General features: G+C 41.7%; 2 protein-coding genes across 6 annotated transcripts in view; both read right to left on the bottom strand.

The window, feature by feature from the left end:
* Window positions 1-22,627, bottom strand: part of STAG2 (stromal antigen 2) — a 74,272-nt gene extending 51,645 nt beyond the window's left edge. Inside the window, exons 1-2 of one of the 5 annotated variants that reach the window (XM_041485442.1) lie at window positions 21,833-22,621; window positions 20,536-20,762 (exon numbers count right to left, since the gene is read on the bottom strand). The gene's annotated coding sequence lies outside the window, so the exon portion shown is untranslated. Of the gene's footprint in view, window positions 1-20,535; window positions 20,763-21,832 lie in introns of all 5 variants that reach the window. The other 4 variants (XM_041485446.1, XM_041485444.1, XM_041485445.1 and 1 more) reach the window with 4 other exon arrangements.
* On the bottom strand, window positions 19,696-21,822 carry LOC121363266 (collagen alpha-1(III) chain-like). The gene is made up of 2 exons (XM_041485447.1): window positions 21,372-21,822; window positions 19,696-19,884 (listed from the first exon to the last, which is right to left on the bottom strand). The coding sequence occupies exons 1-2, from the start codon at window positions 21,818-21,820 to the stop codon at window positions 19,773-19,775; spliced, it is 561 nt and encodes a 186-aa protein (XP_041341381.1). The 5' UTR covers window positions 21,821-21,822; the 3' UTR covers window positions 19,696-19,772.
* Window positions 22,628-22,832: the final 205 nt, after the last annotated feature.

The following is a 22,832-nucleotide window of genomic DNA, read 5'->3' as shown; positions in this document are numbered from 1 at the left end:
AAAGGTAAGAACAGCAGCCCAGCAGAGAGGGAGCCAGACAGCAGCACCGAACCTCTAAAAAGGTCAGGGAAGACGAATGATGGCCCCAAACAAGCAGCAATTAGCTCCTCCTGAACTTAACTTATGTGTAAGGAAAGGTCTAAGGACACAGCTGGAGTAGTTGAAAGACTAAAGCATGAGAATGGGAAAGTCACAGCTGTTCAACAGCAAAAGAAAATCACAGCACACAAACACCATCTGAGAAAAGAAAAAAGCTAAAAAGCTTTCACAAGACCCAGAGATATCGTTCAATTTACAGAAATCTGCATAGGTCTCCAAGGCAATTAACTCCAATTAACATCCATGTATGTTAATAAAAAAAAAGACAGCATAGCAAGTGTTAAAATTTAGATATCAAATATTAGTATTGAATTTGCACACAGTAAACATACCACCAGTGACAAGCTCTAAATAAGCCTTTTCACTCCTGTAGCAATACCTAAAAATAGTACTCCATCAAAAATGTTGTTCACACAGCTTTCTCACAAACAAATGCATAAAACTCTTAACACCTAGGACATAATTAAGCAAATAATTCTGGCATTTTATGACTACAAAAAAATCCAATCCACAAAGGATACCTTACCCTTTTAGGCCTAACAGAATGTCCTCTGGACTCTCTGTACTATACACATCTCTTCCTTCCAAGCAAAATAATTGTATAATGATTACAGACTACCAGGATACATTCTGCAGCAAGGAAAATTTAATCATTCTTTACATTGCAGTATTTCTGTATTTAATTCTGTATTACAGCCCAACCTGAATATACACATTTTAGAACATCAAACACAGTCCCCTAAAGCCCCCCAAAAGAACATTTAATGGAGAAAATTAAAGTTGTTTTGACTGATATGTTAAGCACTGCATAGCATAAATTGAGAATTTTAACAATATCAACAATCTGACTTTACCAATAATTAATACCCTTAATTTAAACAGAAGGAAAAACATGGATTTGCAGAGGTGGACAAAAACAATTGTCCAACACTATTTCCAGAAGCAGACACCAAAATATTTTCATGTCCTCCAATAACTCTGAAGAAAACTCATCAAGCAATTCACTGTACGTCATCAAGCATTTCACTTCACACACGAGGTACAACCTTGGAGCAACACATGCAGCAATTTCCAGCTCAAGGAACCTCCGAGTACTTGCTGGACTGCAGTATGTACAACCCTCGAGCACTGGCATAAAATTATGCTATTAAATGTTTCCCCTTTACCAAAACAATGTTCTTGTTCACAATGGCAGCTAATATTTGCAGGGGAGAGAAGACAAAGAAGTGCTCTGGCTGCCTATTTAAACCACATCTCTCACCAATTAACACATCAGGGTACATGCACTGTGACAATTCCCTATTCTGAAACTAAAAGATAAAATACACGTTTTAATACTTACCATTCCCCAAGTCTACATGAAAATTACACACTAAATAAATCTTATTTATTATTTACTAATAAATTACATGGTTTAAAACATGCACATCTCCTGCACAATAACATAATGTAAACTAAGTATGACCATATGGTGTGCTGGAACAAACAAAAGCCAACCAAAAAAAAATTTTTAAACTGTCCAGGTAAAAATACCATTTAATGTTTTCTAGATCACACAGTCTCTAATGTGCAATGACATACTACTTCTCAGCAGTTCTCATATAGGCAACATGATGGCAAAACCTAAACATTTTTATGTGATTTTTTTTGGTTTTCTGGAGCACACAAGGCTAACAGGGGGTTAGGGGGGAGAAACAATATAAAGCATCCACAGATTAACTGATGACTACAAAAAAAGAAAGACTTTTTATCTTCCTCAGGAAAATAAAGAAAATGCATTCTGTATAGAAATTCATTTTGTAAAAATCTATCAGCATGTCTGTCAGCAAGACTAAAAAGTAGACATCCATACTGGAACAATGAATACAGGAGAAACACCACATGGAAAAAGTCCACAAAAACTAACCAGACTGCAGAGAGATCTTTAATGACAAACAAGCAAAAAGAAAAAAAAATCAGAGATGAGAAGAGAAACACTTTGTAGTGACCATGTTTAAATATTCAGCCCTAATGGCTGATAATCATATTCTGTAAGCAGAAGGATCAGAGGTGTGATGTTGCAAATGCAGTAAATCCCCAAGGAAACAATATGTCTTCAAGATGTTCTCTTGAAACTGCTTGTGGTTGATTGAAGCAGCATCAATACCACGGAGGCACACTCAGGTAGCAATGCCCCCCCACTGCCAGGGAGAGAACACAAAGTGAGCCACCACATGACTTGGTTACCCTCCTCAGCTCAAAGGCACAAATACCAAGCCAGCACTACTGCAGTATTCCAGTCCCCTCAGTCACAGTAAAGGAGGGATACACAAGCATTTTGTCATGAATGGAGAGAACTTACTAAAAACCTTCTGTGTTGAGCCACAGCTGGCAAAATTCTCCTCTTTCACAGGAAATATTGATATTTGAGTATTTTTAATACAGACAAAATTACTTATGAAGAGCAGTATTTAAAGAAAAATTGATACAATTATAATTTATTATTTTCCAGTCATGTGAAACAAACCTCTCACAAACTTTTATAAGTGACAGCAGACACAGGTTATCTGTGCTCCAATGAAACAGTCTGAAACCAGAAAAAAAAAATGAACACAAAAACCCCAAACAAAACTATAAACCTGGAAGAAAAAGTATTCATCCTTCTGATCCTCCCTCAGCCGTTTTATAGTAGACAATTTTTTTTGCTATGGCTGCTTCCGTGCTGACTGTATTTTCATGTGAGGAGCAAGAAAAAAAGACATTGTAACAGATGATATCTAGTTCTTCAAAACCTTCTTGAACATTAGCATATAGACAGCACTCACACTTGCATCCCTATTTATCCATCCTTGTAGCAGAGGCTCCTTTATGATCTCTTACTGATCAGAAGAAAATCAAGAACCAGGCATTCTCCCAAAAATTTTAAGTCTCATTTTAACCTGTGACAACTGCTATGAACTCCTGGAAGGCTTCTGCAATTCCCAAATTAAAAATCCTACAAACACACGGAATATGGGCAGTCCAATTACAAACCCAGGCAGTAACTCACCAGCTGATTCATTGGTGGTTCTAATGCCACAAAGAGAATGATGTTCAGTGAAATCCACTTGGAGGAAGTGTATAAATTCAAAAATTTTGTCCCCCATAAATATTTGCAAATACGTAACCATTATCTTTTTTAAAGGCAGCTTTTTAACTATAAAGTTTAGTCCTTAAAACAGGCTGTTAATCTAACAGCTACCCTTCAGACAAGGGAATCTTGTACTGCTCCCTGAAAAAGCCAAAAGATTGACAGAGGTGTTCTCAATAAATGCTCTAAGACAAGAATTTTTTTTTTTTTAGATTTAAGGCACAAAATTGTGAAAAATACTATGGAATCTTCTATTGGCTACCTCCTGAATCTCACATTATGTGAAAAAGCACTAAGCACCCAATGCACGCAATTTTTTTTCCTCCACAGCTGTACACCACTGCAGTATAAATGCTACTGACCAATTTCCAAGAAATTGGAGGATTTTTTAGCAGGATGTGAGTTTCACAACAGACCTTTAAGCAGGTATATTGAACAAACTTAAACATGGCTGGCCAAAGCACAAGGAGCTGCATGACTCTCCACTGCGGTCAGTCCGCGTAGGGGTTTTAGGCTACCCCAAAGTTAAACAACTGAGTGAGTTATAGCTCACCTCAGTTTCAAGCTTCCATCACTAAAATCATATAAAGGAAAGAGCAAGACCACCAAAGCTCACACCTTCCTTTTAAATTCTGCCATTAGATTTGCAAGAGCTGCAGTGCCCATCTGATTTAACCCTAACAAACCCCACTTCCCTCAAGAGCTCAGCAATCCACCTGCTTGCCTGTTCATTTGTGACCTCCAACAATCACTTTCCTCAGCTTGGGTTTTCACAGCCCCATTTATGTAGCACACATTGTTGTTACACATTAGATTAGAATCAGTATGCACTTTAAAAAAAAAAAAAAAAAGGGAATGTTATGAGCAGAAAATTTCTTACAAACATTTATTCGTAACTACAATCCCGTACTTCTCACTGCAAAGTAAAGAATAATTTCAACTAAAGCTGTTGCTTTATAAGTGTTTGCTTTTTACTCTCTCCATCAATATATACAAGAACAAAATGAAACTGAAGTTCAAGGACTGCTTTATGAACTTGAATTCACGACTAAGAAGATTGTGGGCCTTCACAATCTTACAGGTAGGCTTATCTATAGAAGCCTGAAAATGGTTTTATTTAAAAATAATTTTAAAAAGCCTTTGTAACACTGCACAGCAAACTGCACATCTTGCTAAAGAATTGTGAGTGACCAAATCAGGGAAAATATTTTCTTTCTCCTTTTCCAGCCTTTTGCCCTAACTGGTATTAAGTGATCAAGTCTACTTCCATGGCAATGAACAGGTCCCTAAAACTCCAGGGTGCCCCTTCCACTTCCTCTGGTTTGGGAGACTTTTTAAAAGGTCCTGGTAGAGTTTCTTATGCCTTGTCAGTGGTTGATGTGGACCCATTAGCCTATGTCTCCATTACTGACAACTCCCCCTTCCTACTTGTTACTCCAAAGACCATTTACCTCACAAGATGAATTAGCAAACATCAATGCAAGAAAAAAAAATTTAATGCAATTTAAAAGGGCATCACTATCATGTCTTGCAGAGAATTCCAGAAGACAGAGGAGTTAACAGTGTTAAATGACAGATGCTAATCATAAATCTAAATATCTGGAGGCAGGAATGAGAGAGCAGGAGGAAAAAATTAAAATGACATGGTTAAAGAATTACTCCAGGAAAGTAACTGCTACCAAATTATGACCAGAAGATTAATCTTCTGCCATTATGAAATGGACTGCATTTGCCTACCATATAATTCAGTACTTATTAAGTGAAATTAGTACTTATTAAGTAAAATTGAGGTTTTCTGTAGTATCTTTTGTCTTTAATTAAGCTCTCAATGAAGAGGAGTTTAGTAGTCTAGTAATACTTCAGAGTTATTAGGAAGTTCAACAATAACACAACTTATGAATTTCATTTTGTACCCCATGATGCAATACAAGGACACAGAGCACACAACAGGTATGCCCACCTGTAGTGTCAACATGCACAGTCCACAAGCACCAGCACCCAGAGGAACAATAACCCAGCCCGTTCCAAGCTACTGCACGGCATTTTCTGAACAAAAACCATCTCGCTCCAAAATTAAGCTACCAAAGAGTCTAAACACAGATTAATTTACAAGACAGTCAAAAACTGCAGCATGACACTTAAGTCACACCATCTTCCAGGTTTCTCCATGAACATCTGCCTTCTGTGCCAACAAGACACAGAAGCACACCCAGGAGTCCTTCGACAGTGTTACCACAAGTGTTTATACTTGGACAAGTCACACACTCCACCAGATCACACACTCACAGAACCTTGATGGCCCTTAGACTGAGGCCCACAACTACATTTCTGCAATTCTGCATTAACCAGATCTGTTCTGGACAGAAGATATGTGATCCATCATTACACATGGTGGATTACAGGTTGATTTTACAAACAGGAAGAACAAGTCAGCATAGGAAGAATAAATCAGCATCGTCCTAACACGTAGGTGTGGCAGTTTTGATTCACTGACACTTAAGAGTGCTGCCAGGCCTTATGTACAAGAGGTGGGCACTAAATATGATAGTTAATTATCTTATAATTTAAAAAACAGTCTGAAGCAGTACTAAAAGCAGTATTACAATGGAAACCCTTCCTTTACGTAGCACCAGTTGAATTTTGTGCTTTGGAGGAAAGAATGTCAAGAGTGCAGATGAAGTAAGAAAAGACACAGCTTCAAAAGTCACTAAAGAATAAAAATACAATAGTATTTTTAAACTAGAAACCTTAACTTATATAGTAGGACAAAGTATCTCCAAAAGTAAACATCTTATTTGTCCAGTAAAACAAATCAAAATACTGTAGTATAAGCCAAACTACATTTTCCTTAAAGACACTCCTTACTGCCACAAGTCTGAATTTTCTTCAAGGCTGATTTATCATTATACTATATCATCAAAATAGTCTAAACCAGTGTTTTCTTACCACTTTCAACAACTCTATTTCTCTTAACATAAACAACCCATTTTGCTCTCCTTTTGAACTCATTCCATGTATATCCATAGATAGACATTCCTCAGCATCACTTTCTCAAGACTTGAGGATTTAGTAACAACACTGGTGAAATACAGTTTTTAAGTAACCTTTTTTGTTTGTTGTTTATTACCAGAGAAGATAAAAACTTCTGATTCGCTACAAGATACTATTTCAGAATGTGACAATTGCAATAATTAAGGTTTTGTATGACGTCCAAAACAGCAGTGATTTTACAGCAACATGCAGCTTATACAGTTTGATATCTAACTGATTAATTCAGCCATTTACAGGTTCCCCAAAACACGTGAAGAATCCTCCTCCATTTCATTTGGACTATAATATATTCCCAGATTAGTGGCTCCAGAGAACCACTTAAATAGAAGTAACACAGATATCCCATGTTTCCAAGACTCTTGACTATGTTCTGTGATACTGTGACAAACAAGTCCAATATTCAACTCTAAATGCCATTGTTAAGTATTTTGTACAGAAACTACCAAATCTAAGAATTGAATATACATTTTAAACCATCATGCCCCTCCAGCAGTTGAAAGGTTTTACACCATTATTATTGAACACTTAGAATATAAAACATGTTACACAAAATGCATTCTACAACTTAAGCATTTCCACCATTCCCACTTACCTCCCCCTATTTCACAATCTTTGCCTTTTCTACACCTTCTCAACTTGTCACTGGCCTGTAGAAAAGGAAGCCATTCAACAGAAACAACTTGGCCAAATTCTAGTAATTTCAAATTTTATTCTGTTATTCCTTACACTTATCAACTAAGAGATTGCATTAACTATCCTCTTTTTTGCTAAATAATGAATGAAACAACAAACAATTATCATAGTTGTTTGATAATACAATAAAATAGATGGGTTGCTACTGGAAAAATAGCTGTCCCACTACCCCCTTCTTGCATTTACTTCTGGCCATACTTCATAGTCAAGGGCATTTGTCATCCTCTTTGTTGAGCAACAATCTATTAATTTCTTTTCAAATTAATCAGCTTTCCAACAGTTTAATAAGCTGAGCTGGCTCAACAAAAGAGTCCTGTGGCTGGTGCAAAACAGCTCTTTTGAAAGTCAGTGAGACACTATGGCAGACATAATCAACTATCCAATTCCATCAAAAGCAAACATAGATGTCTGTACTGTTCTGGTAGCTACAACTGCTTTAGAAGTTGCCACACACTGCTCCAAATCCAGCCTACTCTCTCTGGCTACGGCACTATGAGGAATATTTAGTACAACACCCAAGTGCCTGTACCAAGTGTTACCTAGCCAGCTATGAAACAAAAAAGCCTGGTCCCACATGCTGTTTTTCCCCACAGTAATGAAAATTCTTAACTCACTCTGGTTTGTGCTGTCTGAATAAATTCCACGTTCTGATAAGCCAACAGTTGATTGCCTTTGCCTAAAGCCTACATAAAATGGCAATGAAAGCAGCAGAGATGTGACAGAAACAGAAAATTGTTTCATTCCTGCAGAAAAATGAACCACTAGCTCATTTTACCAAGTACAAACTAGAGTGGTCTCATCTAGGTTCTCTAATCCATTACCATTACTTCAACACATCAGATATGATCAGACTCTACCATTCATCCATGCAAAGCCAGGAGGAGCTTTATTCCAACACAGACAGCACTCACCACTGAGTAGTTCAATATTCCAAGAGTATGTAATGAGAACTAGTTCTAATTCTAATTATTTTCTTCATTGATCTGTGTAGCTTCTACAAATAATGCTATTACAAATGAAAACAAATGAAAAGAACATTTACACTAATTTAGGGAATTTCACTTAGAATTCTCTGTTAAAAGTTTAAGACCAATAAACCCAATCCACCACTTTCATTGAGTGTCTCAAAGATGGAACCCAATACAATGGAAGCGTATCCAGGCCAGCTGTGGTGCAGAAAATGAGCTGGTTTAGCACACTACCACACCTATAGTACAGACCCTGACCTCAATACTTCCTCCTATTAATCCACACTGTTTCCAGCATGCAATTCACTGTATAAACCTCTTTCACGTTTAACTTGCAAAGCAAAAGCTGGAATGATAAAATCTTAACACTTAAGCCAGAACTGAGGTCACATTTTAAAAGGATGCTTAACACGAAAACATATCCAATCCAAATTGTAAAGACACACATTTATCATTTCAGTCAAACTACAGTTGTAAATTACATGAAGAAAACAATTTTATTATTTCTTCAAAATGAAAAGAAGTAGTAGAAAATCTGGCTAATATAATGTAAAACAAACTGTCTGCAAAAACTGCCACTCAGAAGGGACATTTTTATCAATTAAAAATCTCTTTGAAATCCATATGCTGATACTTTTATAAACTGCTGCAGCAAAATACTTTCCTACAACACAGTAGGGAAGTATAGGGAATTTAGAGTTGATCAACAGCATCAACAAAAAACAATGTGACAGTAATTTTCAAAGTAAAATGTGGGACCCTAATACAAACATCCCCATCTGCTTTAGGTTTGGTGCTGCAAGAACCGTACAGTAATTAAAACGCTAAGAGCTTAATGAATTGTCATAGCAGCTCCATTTAATAAATACCACTTAACTGAAAACTGGCATTTACAATGCCTTAACATAAGTAGGGTAAACCTTAGTAACTTGTACAAGAATTTTCAACCTAACTATACATTTTAGATGAAATGACATCTCTTAAGCAGCAAGCTCAGAATGAACATTATTCTCACAGCATTACTTGTTATGAATATGCTACAGCTCCCCAGACTGGAAAGAAATAAACCTTAATATTGCAGAAACAAAAAACAACACGGAAAAGCTTGAAATACCACACACAAAATGAACACAATGTGATTCCTTCCCACAGTCAGCATGCTACAATGCAGAGACCTCCTGAAGAGTAGCACTGCACTCCATTCGTAACTTTATTCTACTCCACATGAAACCAGAAGGGCACAGTGACAAAAAAACGGTATGTTAATGAGATGATAAAGATTATTCTTACTGTTCTAGTTACAGTATTTTGATATTTTGACATCAAAAAAATAGGGGTCATAACTGCCTGTTATTGACTTATACTAACAGAAATTAGGCTCAAATGTTAAATAAAGATCAGTTAATATTTGCAGAAGAGTTTGAACATACAAAATGCTATGTAAGTAGCCGGTATTAAGTCTTCCCACACACTCATTCTGGCATGCTTCCAAGCAGGGAAGTCCCACAGAAACATTTCAACAGCAGTAAGGAGAAACAGAGCTCAGGCAATTGCAGCTATATTCACAACAGTCCTTCTAAGGAGCACCTGCAAAACTGGGGAGAACCAATGCCCACTGCCTGCTACAAATTCCAACACCAAAAAAGAAACTCCTGTTCCAACACAGCTTATATAAAGGCATGCTGAACAACCCACATCCCTATAATCCTCTGTACAACCTGAAATGATCTGCAGAACTCCAAACATCTTGTAAATATGACTTTCCTGTTGCCTAGTATTCCTGACCAGACTACAACTTCACAACGCAAAATCAGCCAACAATGTAGGTGTCAGTTTGATTTTCTTATTGAATTTTATTTTCAATACATCACAGCTCTGTCTAGAGCAGACTAGTTTTCCCAGATTTAAAATCTAAAATGGTGAGGAATTAGGCAATGAATCACAATGTAATAGCTTCTGATCATTCAAGAGCAAAGCTCTTCCCAAACATGTAAAGAAAGCCAGTACCTTCTTAGCTAGGATCCTATGTTGCAAAAAACACTCTACAAGCTTTCTTCCAAGAGGGGAAGAAAACAAAATTGTCTAAATTGTGCCAGAAGTGAGGTAAAGAGGAGAGGCACTTCGCATGTTCAGGCATTTCTCAATATCTCTGAAGGACAATATTAATAGTTTATAAGATTAAAAAAGGGTATGTCTGATTCAATTATCAGGTACTCTTAGAGATAAGACCTGTAGCCTCAGGATGCCCCAAAAATCTCCAAAGCTAGGAGGGATGGGACTTCAGATCATTGCATAGCATGGTCCACACTCTGTAAATGGGCCAAAGCCAGACCTCATGTATAGAACTGGCACTGCAGCTTCCAGGAACCACAGAAAACTCAAGAGTGCAAAGGCTCATAATAAGATCTAACCACAGCAGGCTGGTAAGCATCCAGCTGAAGAAGGAGGTCTAGCAGGGTTTTTACAACAGCATCTGATTAACCAAGCCAAAGCTGCAAGAAAAATCTTCTGTAACTGTTCTTAAAATCTTCTCTTACCCCTTCCATCTCATTCCCAGTAACACCTGCATAACTTTAACCAGCACACAGACTGAAACCAGAGAAAAATGTACATCGCCTTCCTGCCTGCATAAATTAATGTAAATCAACCACAGTCCTGAATTTCCTTGTGGAGCTCTAATTGATCTGTGACAGACTTTGCAACATTTCAGGGGAAGAAAAAAAAAAGATAAAATGGAGATCACTGCAGAGATTAGAGGACTACTTTTGGAATTGGCATGCCAGCCTGATGGTTTTTATGAGTAAGACCAGGTAGAAAAGTAGATGACAGCAGGAATAAAGTTTCCTCCTCCTTGCTCTACAGTAACAGAAGACATTGCTACTACTGTTGGACAGGGTAACTGATAAAACACTTCAACTACTGAAATACTGAGTATTTCTCTATTCTTACTGGCCAAAAGCTCCAATATCCTCTTTCATGCAGAAGCAACACACATTTGACTTCACAGGAATTTAACCCACAGAAAAATACTTTTCTTCAGAGCTTAGCTCCTTAAACCAGTTCACCTGTAGGGCTCAAGTGGTCATGAAACACAGGCACAAGGCTAACAACAGAGCATGTGATCAGGACACAGAAACAGAACCACCCTAGCAGCACCACCTACTCATGGAACTGCCCTGTGAATGGGAAGGCTCATCTTCAGGAGCTTGAAGTGAACAAGTATGGAAGGAAGAACACTATGAATGAGAGAGGAAACTCTGCAGGTGAAGTCATGTTGAAAAATTACTTAGTTACAACACTGTTCAATTCTGTTCCTTCACATCAGTGAAGTAACTAGTCTCTCCACAAACTACCCTCATAGCAAAAGCTTTTCAATGGATTGCCAGTTGGAGTTCTCCCTTCCAAATCCCATTCAAAAAGCCTTTAATGTTTGATAGTTAGGAATTCAAAAATTAAACTTTCGAAACAAACATTTGCAGATTTCCACATCTGGCAATGTACTCTAAGATTAAGTTTTAACATTAAAACATTTACTTACACTGTATGTATCTAATAACTCAATGCCAACATATTCCATGACAAAAATAAAAAAGAGAAGATGACAGAGCTGGACACACAAGGTACTTCTGAATGGCTCTAGTATTCATTCTCATTTTCTTCCATATTCCTACCTTTCCTATCTTTCTTGCTACATTTTCATTTATCATAATAATCCCATTTCATCTCCTAGGATGCTCAATTCCTTATACACTAACAAATAATGCTTAAAGGAACTGAAAAACTTCAGTAAATTTCTTAAATCCCCAAGTTCCCAGGAACATTGAGTCAATCTTGCATCCAGAAGAACCATTTGAATTTTTCCATGCTTTCCTTCACTGGAGATAGGGGAAGACTAAACCCATTTGTAGGCTTATGCAAGAATGCATAAATCCTCTCTTGTAAACAAAACTTCTCTAACCAGTTTTGAATGCAAGGTATGCTTTGCAGTTTACAGCCTCTTGGCACAAAAAGGAAAACCCTTGAGAATTCAATTTTACAGAGATTGTTACTGCATTTGGGGGTGAATAGGAAGAATCTTAATGAGTAACCTACTGTACATGAAGAGGATGACTTTCTGTATTTTCTTCTACCCAATGCTATTGAACTTAAAGTGTCCAAAAATGTTTTTGACATTTTTATATCGTATTGATATAAACGATCTGTCTTGCCACCTTTGAAAATTTCTGTTTAGCACTAAGTACTGCTCTGGGGCTCTAAGCTAACTTTAATAAAATCCCTGTATTGCCAAATAGAAATTGAGCAGTATAACAGAGACAATGCAATGCAGCAAGACAAATAAAATTCCTAAAAGCTGATTTTTTTATTATATTTCAACTGTCAAGCGACAGCTCATCGGCGTACAAAATCTGATTTGTTTCATAGCATAGTGGTAATACAGTATACATGTCACTGCATCAGCAATACCTTTTAATTGAAATTAATCAAATACTAATATGTATCAGTTCTGTAAACAGAACTTATCAAAACTAGTTGAATGGAAGCACACTCAATAAAACACGAACAGCTTAAACGCAGAATATTGAAAATAAATGTAATTGAGTAGGGAAGAAAACCCAAACATTTTCCATTGTTATTGAAGCATTTGCCTTGTTAAACCATTTCTATGTTTGGTAAATCAACATGCAAAAGCCAGTTTCACCTTTTCTTTAGCCAATTGTTTATTAGGCAAGTAACAATAGACCTATACCACAGATCCAAGAGAGATACTTGTGCAGCTTTCCTTTCTGGTTACCATAGATTCAAATGAACAGTAGATCTCTAGAAATAATACTTATGAGAAGAAATAAAAGTATCACTGCTTAAATATGAAAACTGCAAGAAGAATCATTTTGATTAGTGTATGAATGGCACTTAAGTGAACAGGTAAATGCTTAGGAAAGGAAGCTTTATTTGCAAGACTTTGTCAGACACAGTAAGTGAAGCTTGAGCACAGACAGAAGAAGGATAAACACAGCACATGGAACAAGAGGGAAAAGTAGGTACCAAAAAGTCATTCAGTAGCCATTTACCTGTCTCTTTTTCTAAAATTCCCAACAAAAAACCATAATCAGCTCTAAATCAGGACATTATAGTTCCAAGCCTCCCAACGTCAAGGGATACTTTCTAAACGTGTACTGGGGGGGTGAAAAACAAGAATCTTCTCAAGGAATTTAAGATAACTTTAAAATCTGAAATAAAGAAGGAGTTTCCAATAGGAACAGCCTAATAGATTGTCAGAGAGATTGTGGAAACTTCATCCTCTGAGACATTAAAAACTTGACAAGTGGCCTTACAGGACAAGATTTAAGGAGAAAGCTGGATCAGACCTCCAGGGGTCCTTTCCCACCTAAGCAATTCTGTGACCAAGAACACAATTTTTTCATTGTGGCATTACTTCCAGGAAGCAACTGCATTCATTACACAAAGCTTTATTTCATGTGGTGTTAAAAGAAAGTATTTTGGACGCTGTTGTCCAAACAGGTACATAAGAAACAATAAAAATAGTATATAGCCACACACCAAACTGGAACTCTCCTGCAAGAATACTGTTCCCATCCCTAAATAGTACAAACCAGACAGATTTTACAAATTCTCATGTTATTAATCTTAAAATTAATATGATAGTCTTTCCTTTTCAAATATATTTAAATGGTATTCTTTACCCTCAATCAAAAAATATATCAGTTCTCCTCTCTATTTCCCTGCCACAAGCACAGTTCTGCCACATGATATATAGACTGCAGCCACTGGTCAATCTTGCTTTGAAAAAAAAGGCTTGATCAAACCTTCCCAGTTTCTTTCCTTGGAAAGATCATCATAAGAATCAGTCCCCTGTTTCTAAGAAAATCAGAAGTGAAACGGCCAGTGGTCAGGATGCATCGCCATCTTACACAAATTAAATTAGTTCACCACTACATCTATAATTATAAAAAATGTCTTATTCCAGGACTCCTGTCAGTCAGTCACCTTTAAATTGAAAACCAGACACCTCAAATGCACGCATTAATTATGAAGCTGTGTTCTTCACATTTATGACTTACATTGGGGATTTCTGTAACTCTGGTAATCTATACATTCAATTTCCCACAGCACATTAATAAAAGTAACAGACGAAAAAATACAGACCTCCAATATTCACACCCCTAAACCACACAAACTCTACTTATAATGAACTCTCCTTGCTGGAAGATTACACTCTGACCAAAAAAAAAAAACCCCGATTATATCACTTGCTTATTATCTGCTTACTAAGACTTGATATGATCCAAATTTTCAGTTGATTAAGGGATGAACCAGAAGTTTTACATGAAAGAATAAAGGAATAACAGGTAATAGCATGAAAGACTTAAAAAGCCTTAGCTTGAACAGCTTATTTTTATTTGTAAACAAGGTAGAAGTCAATTTTATTTTGTCCAGATATGACGGTGCAAGGAAGGTCTTGAAACTGAGGCTGAATTCCTATGTTCAGTACAAAACTGCAATTCAGCCATAACCAAGAACTGCAACATTACCTCCCCAGCAACAATGCCCATCTATTTCCAGTCAATTGCCTAAGCAATAGGAAAATAACTGCATAAAGTCATCTTTGCTATGTGACCACAGGAAGTACAACACACACCCTCCCAGGAAGCATCCCAGGAGTGTTCCCATGGTGCCTGCACTCGCTGGGACTGAGGGACCACTGGAGCAGGGAGAAACCTGAGGGGAGCCTGCAGGTAGGGTCAGCTGTCCTGCACATCACCCACAGCTCACTCACCCACAGCCCACAAGCTAAGCAGCATCTCACCAAACCTTTGCAGCAACTCCAAAGCCAAATTTGGAATGCAACCACAACTAAATAAAATATGCATACCTAAGTTGTTACTTTTTAAAATAGTCAGTAGTTTCAGAAATGTTTTGTCTTTTTCAAAATGGCAGTACATTCAGATTCATTATTTTATTAATAGGAAAGCCTGAAATTTCAGCTATAATTCTTACCAATCTAAACCACTGCAGAGAGATCCATTATATGGCAACAGGCACCATCTGAGACCTTTTTCAAAACACAAGCAGAAGTCATCAGCTTGTTCTATCAACCCTTGAACAATGGGAACAGACGTAAAAATACTTTCCTCTCTAGAGCTATACAGAAGCAGTAACAAAAAACTGCTGCAGAAAACAAAATTATTTCCAGTGTCACATATATTCCCTTGCTCTAATATAATAACTAATGTTTACTGAAATAAAGCATAGAAAAGTAAAATGCATAAAAGGTTGTAAGAGCAGGACTAATAAGGCATTAAATTTGGAGCCATAAGAAAAAAAACCACTCACCTATCTACCAAAAAAAAATTTCACAAAAAAACCCAAAACCAACCAACACATGTTCTCAGATACTTTTTTGGGTAGGTATTGTGATCAGCTTCTCAATCACAGATCACAAACTACCCTGCTATATATGCCAATCTTCTTACATCTACTCCCTCTTCTGATCATATTTTTTTACAAAAATAAGCCTTCCAAAGGCAGAAATCATAGCTAGCTACACAATCAGAAAATGTGCAGAATAGACAACAATGAAGTATATACAAAGCAGCTATGAGACAACTAATTTATTTTTCCTCTGAAGCCACAATAACACAAGAAGTAGCTGCACACAAATATAGTCCTACATGTCCTTCATTTCTGACTCAAACTGGCATAAACAAGATTAAACAGAGACCAGTCCTGGGCTCCTCCATGCAAATCTGCAGCCATTAAAGGCTAGGAAAAGCCAGGTGCCACATGAAAGCCACAGGGGTACCCTGGGGGATCAAATTTTCCCACATTCCTATCTCCAAAATTGGGTGCCAGATCTCAGAAAACGTTTGTGAAAGGTTTCCCTTATCCTCTTTTCTACCTAAGATCCCACAGATCTATTACAACTAAACTGGAAAACTTGGAAATACAGAGATACTAAAAACTGATTGAGTATTCTGTGAAAGAATGGAATGGCATAACCCATCAAATCTAGGATTCCGGTCTAGTCTCAGTAATCTTACCCATCAAACTGACAGGATCAAGAAAAAAAACACAGTTCATGTGCTGATACCCCCTGAACACTGAAACATTTTTCTTAATCCAAGCTTCCCAACTTCAAACCAACACCACTCCTACAATTTTCTGTGATGATCTAAATGAAGGTCACCTTCAGAGATTTCCCTTTGTATTTATCCTCACAAAAAATTAATTTCCAACTTTACCATATTTTTATAAACTTCAAGATGAGAATATTTAAGGAAAATAAATTCTAGTTAAAACAACATAGGATTAAAACTACAATTTTAACCCTGTACTCTCAAAATGTGTTTTTGCTATAGCACTCTTGAGTAAATACATGACCTTGTCAAAAGTCACATCAGTTTAAGGCTTACCCTTAAACTACAAAGACACAACGAACTTTTTGAAAGCAGATTTTTTTCCTAATATAAAAAGCCAACTGAAGTCACTGTACTAATCTTCAAACACGAAACCTGCTCACTGAATGGAACAGCTTAACTGGTTTACTCTTCAAAGCAGTCTTTCAGGCCGACTAGACTCCGCGCAGGAGCTGCAGTTCCGCAGTGTGACCCTGCCGAGGCGCCGCTGCCGCCCCCCGCCCGCGCAGCCGCGGCCCCGCCGCCGGGGCGCCCCCTGGGGACCGGGGGCGGTCGCTGCAGCCCGGCGCGCCCCAAGCGGGAGCTCGGCCCGCCCCGCGCCCCGTCCCGCCGGGAGGGGCTCCCGCTCCGAGCCAGGCGTCTCACCCGCCCGCAGCCCCACTCCGCTCCGCCTCTGTGCCGAGCCCGCAGCACGGGACGGGCAGGAGGCAAAAGGAGACCCAGAGCGGCCCGCACCGCACGACTGCCCGTGCCAATCCCCCAGGAACTATTGAGGAATTCCCATTTTTACCTCGCCTTTGAGTTTAAAGGTGAGTTCACCTAAAACGCTGGACGGCACTGAATCCAAACCACAGGTACAGGCTATGTCACCATTTAAGTTTTTGTGATGCACATGAAAAAGAGCTCTTTCCATCCCTCCATATATTTGCTGTGTGCAAGCTTTTTTCCAACCTAAAACTCCAATTTCCCGCTCACCTGTTTCCCAAGGACTAGATTATCACTCTCTTCTTCTTAGTCAGTGATCCTCATATAAGATGAAGTTTTCAGAATATGAATGTTTTAAGTGATACTGAGAAAGAGAGCAAAGCTTTTATTTAATAGTATTAAACTGGTATGTTGATGGCTGCTATCAATCACTTCTTTCCATGACAAAACAAGTACTGAACCAGATGATGCTCTTGGAAATTCTCACATCTCACTGACAGAGACCAAATCGACAACATATTCCTCTTTCCAGTATGTTTTCTTAATTACACACATCAAAAAAAGAGGGAAAAGGAGGAAACAAACAAACAAACCAACATCCACCACCAAAACCCAACAGTACCATTCTGGAAATTCACACCTACAATATTCTCCTAAACTTCCGAATTAGAGAAGGAATGGCCACTGTAGGCAGAGATCACACTAAGCTGAAAACCTTGTCTCATCTGACAAAACAGAGAATTCCAGTACCACAATCAACAAGCACAAGTAACAAGCAGAAATATTTGCTTATTTTCTGGGATTCATTTGGTGAAATAAGCAACTGAAGTATTTCAGGTTTCTGTAAAACATACAACCTGTTTTTACTGGCACACAAGTCTCAGAAAAGCTCATCTCTCCTAAAATATTTGCCTGCAGCAAAACACTGAGACAGTAAGACCACAAATGAAAATGACAAACGAGGATTCTGGAATCATTCTAAATTTGAGCCATAAGTGACAAAGAGCAATCTAATTTTAAAAAGTTCATAAAGCTTTGATGTGCCAACATAACTTCATGACTTAACTAAGTCTAACACAGTTGCTCCCACCACCAAGAGCAGGAACTTTCAAGTGGTTTGTTGCCTGCAGCTATTTTCTACAGGAGACTGCAGTAGCATGTAATATTCAAGAGAAGCTGTCTACATTACTTTATTTTTTATAATTCAGTTGCTATTGGTAAGTTATACTGAGACGAAATAAACCTAGAGTATTTAACTGACAATTCTATTTACACTCCTTCCAAGTGGAAATTATTTCATTCCAAATGTTGAAAGACTTGAACACGTAAAGTTCAAATGTGATATATTTATGGAATTTGAAAAACATTACCAGCCAGCTAACTGAATACTCCAGTTTATAAAATGAATGCTATTCAAGTCACATAATGCATTTTTAACTAAGTATTTTAATAAGCTACAAAATAGCAATTTTTTGTCATTTCACAGAACCCATTTTTTTAACATATATTCAAATATCACAGGATCCTTTATTTAAACCAACTCAAATTAATTTGTTTTCAGTTGCAAAACATCAAGACTTTGTATCTGAAAGATGAGAGCTGTACATAAACTTTACTTTAACTTCTTAAATACAAGTTTAACAAATCCTTACATTGGTTATTGCCTTTATTCAGCATTATCTTGTTGAAATTCCAAATGTATGAAAAAGCTCAAAAGCATAACTCTGGCCCAAGTACATAACTCGGAAGTTATCTGAAGGCTAGGAAGTATCACAGAAAAATTGAAGTCTCTCCTATCTCCCAGATCCATGCCTGTGGGTTTTTTGGTTGGTTGAATTTAAGCTTATACAACAGGCAACTTTAAGTTTACCACAACTAACTAAATACAAACAACAGCAACAGAAATTTGGGGTTTCGTGACACAGGTTTGTGTCTACAGCCCACCTGTAGACAACACAATGAAATGTCTCTGGTTTTGTCAAGAAGGACCAACATGAGCCATATGAGTTACACAGCAAGACCTATTTGTCAGAGATGGGATTCAATTAATATTTTTCTCCTTTGTATAACTTCAAAGATTGTTTTTTTTAGTCAGAACAGTGTAGGGATTCCAGCCCGTTCACCTCTAGGGCTTTCAGCAGCAGAAAATATTCATGTTGATGCTAAAAACAAGGCATTTCTCACACCCTGTTTCATTCAGCAATGAAACTGTTATCATGCCATAAAAGAAAACAAACTATGTTACCCAATAAAGAGCCCTATACCAGATCTGTGGTACTGAGTTAGTGACTGGTCACCACGAAGACAGATCCACAAAATTATGAGTTGAGGATAATGAACAAGTGACACCAAGATGACAGAGATTAATGATGGTCAATTGCACAATCACTCGTGGTATTTATTTCTCTCCATACAATCAGCCAGCCTGCACACGGATAAGTCTTGGGAGAGTTCAACACCAGATAAATACTCCAGGAATAACAATAAATAGACTACTGATTTAAAGAAAAGAGACTATGAAAAAAACGGAAAAGTTGTTTCGAATGGCCAAGCACTACAAACGAGAAAGAAGTAATCAATCACAAATCGAGACGGAACTGCCAAGGGTTAACAGGGAGACTTCTGCTTGCAGAACAACACCTCGCTGTAAGAAACGCCAGGAACTCTCATTCTTGGTCATTTAAAACAGGATTCAACAAAATTCCCAGAGAGCACGAAAGCGTCGTGCAACGGCTTCCAGAGAAGCGATCCAAAAGGCGTTTTCCTCCGGTTCCCTTCCAGCAGCCCGCCGAGCCGTGCAAGCGGGATGCGGAGCGGAGCCCGAGCGGAGGGGCCCGGCCGGGCCCGGAGGAAGCGGCCGCCTCCCGCGCGGCGGTGGCCAATGGGCGGCGGGCGCGGCCCGAGGCGCGGCGGCGCCGGCACGGCCCCCCCGCAGCCCGCCGGGCGGCGGCCCCGGGGCGCGCAGCGAAAACGCGGGGTCACAGCGGCGGCTCAGGCGCCTCGGGAGACCGGACACGCCAGGGTGTGGCTCGGGGAGCGCACGGGAAGGGAGAGCTTTCGAGCGCGGGCAGGGCAGGCGGGGGGGGCAGCAGCGCTACACGGGCTGCCAAAAAGTAATAAAAAAATAAAACAGACGGAAAAAAGCCCCAAACAAACAAAAAACAACAACAAAAAAATCCAACACCAAGCTAAACAGCCAACTTCCCACTGCCCCTCAGTAACTAGAACACGGGACTCGGCGGTGATCGAAACTTTGTGTCACCTCCTAACGCCGCATCCCGTGGGAACACAAGAAAGGAGAGCCGGGCCCGGGCAGTATAATAAATAAATAAAAGCAGCGACAGAGGGGCCCGATCGCTTCCACACCCGCTCGCGGGGGCGAGGAAAGAGGGGAAAAAATTGAGGTCGGTGGGTCCCGGATTTGCACGGAGTAGACGGATTATACAACGTTACCAGAAGAGAGGAAGGCATGGAGGCAGCGCGGCCGGGAGCACAGCGGTGCGGGCCCCCAAGGCCAGCACGCCCAGCACCAAGGGATGCGCTCGGGCAGGGAGAGCAATTCCCGGAAAACAGGGCCTCCCAAGCCCAGCCATCTGCGGCCCCTCTCCTCTGTCCCTCCGTCCCTAACCGCAGCAACTATATATACACAGGTATATCTACATATGTATGTATATATATATTATTTTTTTTTAATCCGCGTAGCGAAAATAAGCGCCCAGAAAACAGAAACACCAGGAAAGCTCTCGTTTCCTACCTGGGCAGGGTTCAGCTCAGTTCAGTGCGTGCCGAGGAGGAGGGGGCAGAGGAGCACTATCTAAAACAAAAGTGGCGCCAAAACCCCCCAGTAAGAAGCATTCTCCTTCCTCCTCCTCCTCCTCCTGCCGCCCTCCCCCACCGGGGCCGGCGAGAGCCCAGCGGGGTTCCAGCAACACGCGGCTCCCGGCATCGGGCGTCCCCGGCACAAGTTGGCAAGCGCCCTTTCTTTACAAAAAAAAAAAAAAAAAATAAAGGAAGCCGAACGGAAACTGCCACAACTCTTCCTCTTAGCGGACAGCAGCCGAGGAGCTCGGCCAAAGTCACTCGGAGGGGAAAACTCGACCCACAAAGGCCTTCGCCGTGCTGGGCGCCGGGGCGGGGGGGCAGCGAATGGAGGCGGGGGGGAAGGTGCAGGTCAGTCTCTACCTACGTCCTCACTTGGGCCGAGGGAGCCCCGCTTCCGCCAGCCCTCCTGTGCAATCACGGGGAAGGGCGGCCAGAGTTCCCCAGCTCTGGGAAGAGAGTCTGAGGAGACAAACCCTGATCCCTCGGCACTTCCCTGCGCAGGGAACCCGCCGGGAGCGGGCTGGAAGGAAGAACTCGGCTACTGGGCAGCGGGGAGCAGGGGGAAGAGAGCGCTGTCAGGGGTGCGAGTCCCCTGCCCGCGGCCTCCCCCGACATTCGACCCCGGGGCACAGGCAGCCGCCCCACCATTTTCTCTGCGCGGCCCAGCGCTCCCCCCGAGCGCGGCTCCGGCCCCGACCCCATTACCCTCGCTTGCCCACCCGAGCGGCTCGGCCCGGCCCGGCTCGCCCGCACACACACCCCACGCACACAATGCCCGAGTCCTCCATCTTGCCGGCAGCCCCTGCTCGGCTCGGCAGAAGGGGGGAGGAGGAGGAGGAGGAGAAGGCGGTTCTCCATTTTAGCTCGCCGAGCGCCGGGCCCGGCCTGCCCGCGGCCGGCTCTGGGGAGGAGGAAGGGGGCCGGGGCGGGCAGGGGGGCCGCTTTCGGCGCCCTCTCGCTCTCTCACTCGCGCTCCGCTCGCCTCCCCCCTCCCCGCCGCGGCGCGCCGGGAACGGGGGGTGGGGAAGCGGGGGGCTGGAGTGTTTTCGCGGCTCGGCCCCGCCGTCCTCCATCTTGGCTGCGCGCAGTCCCCGCGGCCAGCCGGCCTGGCGCCCCGTGCGGGCCCGGGGGCCGCGGGCCCCGGCCCGGCCTCTCATCGCCGCGGCGCACCGCGATCCCGTGTCCCCCCGCCAAACTTCCAGAAGCTTCGCCGCCATTTTCTAACTTACCTTGCCCAGTGTCGGCGTAGGCAGCGAGGAGGCCCCGGCGCGCAGCTCCGCTCCCGTATCCCCGGCGCGGCTCGCCGGCTGCGCGCCCGTCCCGGTCGGTGCCGGGCTGTGGGCGCGGAGGGGGCGCGGGGCGCGGGCGGGTCGGGGTTATTTAATTTGGCGGCGGCGCTGGGGATTGTTTGGGGTGTTCGCTGCTCGGCGGCTCGCGGGCGAATGGAGGGCGCAGGCGCCACCTGGCGGCCGCCCAGCGGGGCCCGCTCTCCTGGGCGTGGGGCGACACCTGCCGGCCGCCCGCGGCAGCGCCGCGCCGAGCGGGGTAAACAAGGTGCGGCGCATGCGCGGGGCGGGCCGGATGGGATCGGCGGCGAGGCCCGGCGCGGCCTAAAAAGGAGCGGCCGCTCGGACACGGGGCCAGCCCGCGGGACGCGCCCGGCCGCACGCAGGCCCGGGGCTCTGCTGGTGCAACCCTGCAGTAGTCGGACGTGACCGTCCGGCCGAGGCAAAGCTGGGCCTCCCCGAAGTGCCCCGCCGAGGCGATGCCGCAGGGAGCCGTGGCTCGGCAGATAAACGCACGGGTGCCCTCACGGGTGCCGGGTGCCTTATCTCGGGAACTGCAGGCGCGCTCAGCGGCCAGGGCTGGCACCGATGGCAGCTCGGGAGCGGTCTCCAGAATCGCTCTCTGCTTCTGCCCAGCGTGCTCCGGGTTAAATGAGCGTTTGTGGGCTTCCTTTTTTCTCCCTGCATGAGGACTATATCAACCTGAAGCGATCCATACAAGCAGTACAGAATTCTTGAAGTAACCAGATATGCCATTTGTGACGCCTGGGTTTTTTTCACTTTATTGTGTAATGCTAAGCACATTGCTCATGCTGAATAGTTCCACGTACGATTATATTTAGATCAGTCAGCACAATAATAGTTTTGTCCTGGTAATTAGGCTCTAATCACTCTCTTGAGTTTATCTACTTATAATTTTGGGGACAGCGTTAGCATAACTAAG

Source organism: Pyrgilauda ruficollis, unplaced genomic scaffold, assembly GCF_017590135.1.
Source record: "Pyrgilauda ruficollis isolate IOZ18807 unplaced genomic scaffold, ASM1759013v1 scaffold7, whole genome shotgun sequence".
Lineage (NCBI taxonomy): Eukaryota > Metazoa > Chordata > Aves > Passeriformes > Passeridae > Pyrgilauda > Pyrgilauda ruficollis.
The sequence above is the reverse complement of the archived record's forward strand: the minus strand, read 5'-3'. Positions and strand labels throughout refer to the sequence as shown.

Coding starts and splice junctions, on each gene's coding strand:
- LOC121363266 (XM_041485447.1), bottom strand. CDS start 21,820: ATGGCGGCGAAGCTTCTGGAAGTTTGGCGGGGGGACACGGGATCGCGG. Junction 19,885..21,371: donor ATGGAGGACTCGGGCATTGT/GTGCGTGGGGTG, acceptor ACTTTTTGGCAG/CCCGTGTAGCGCTGCTGCCC.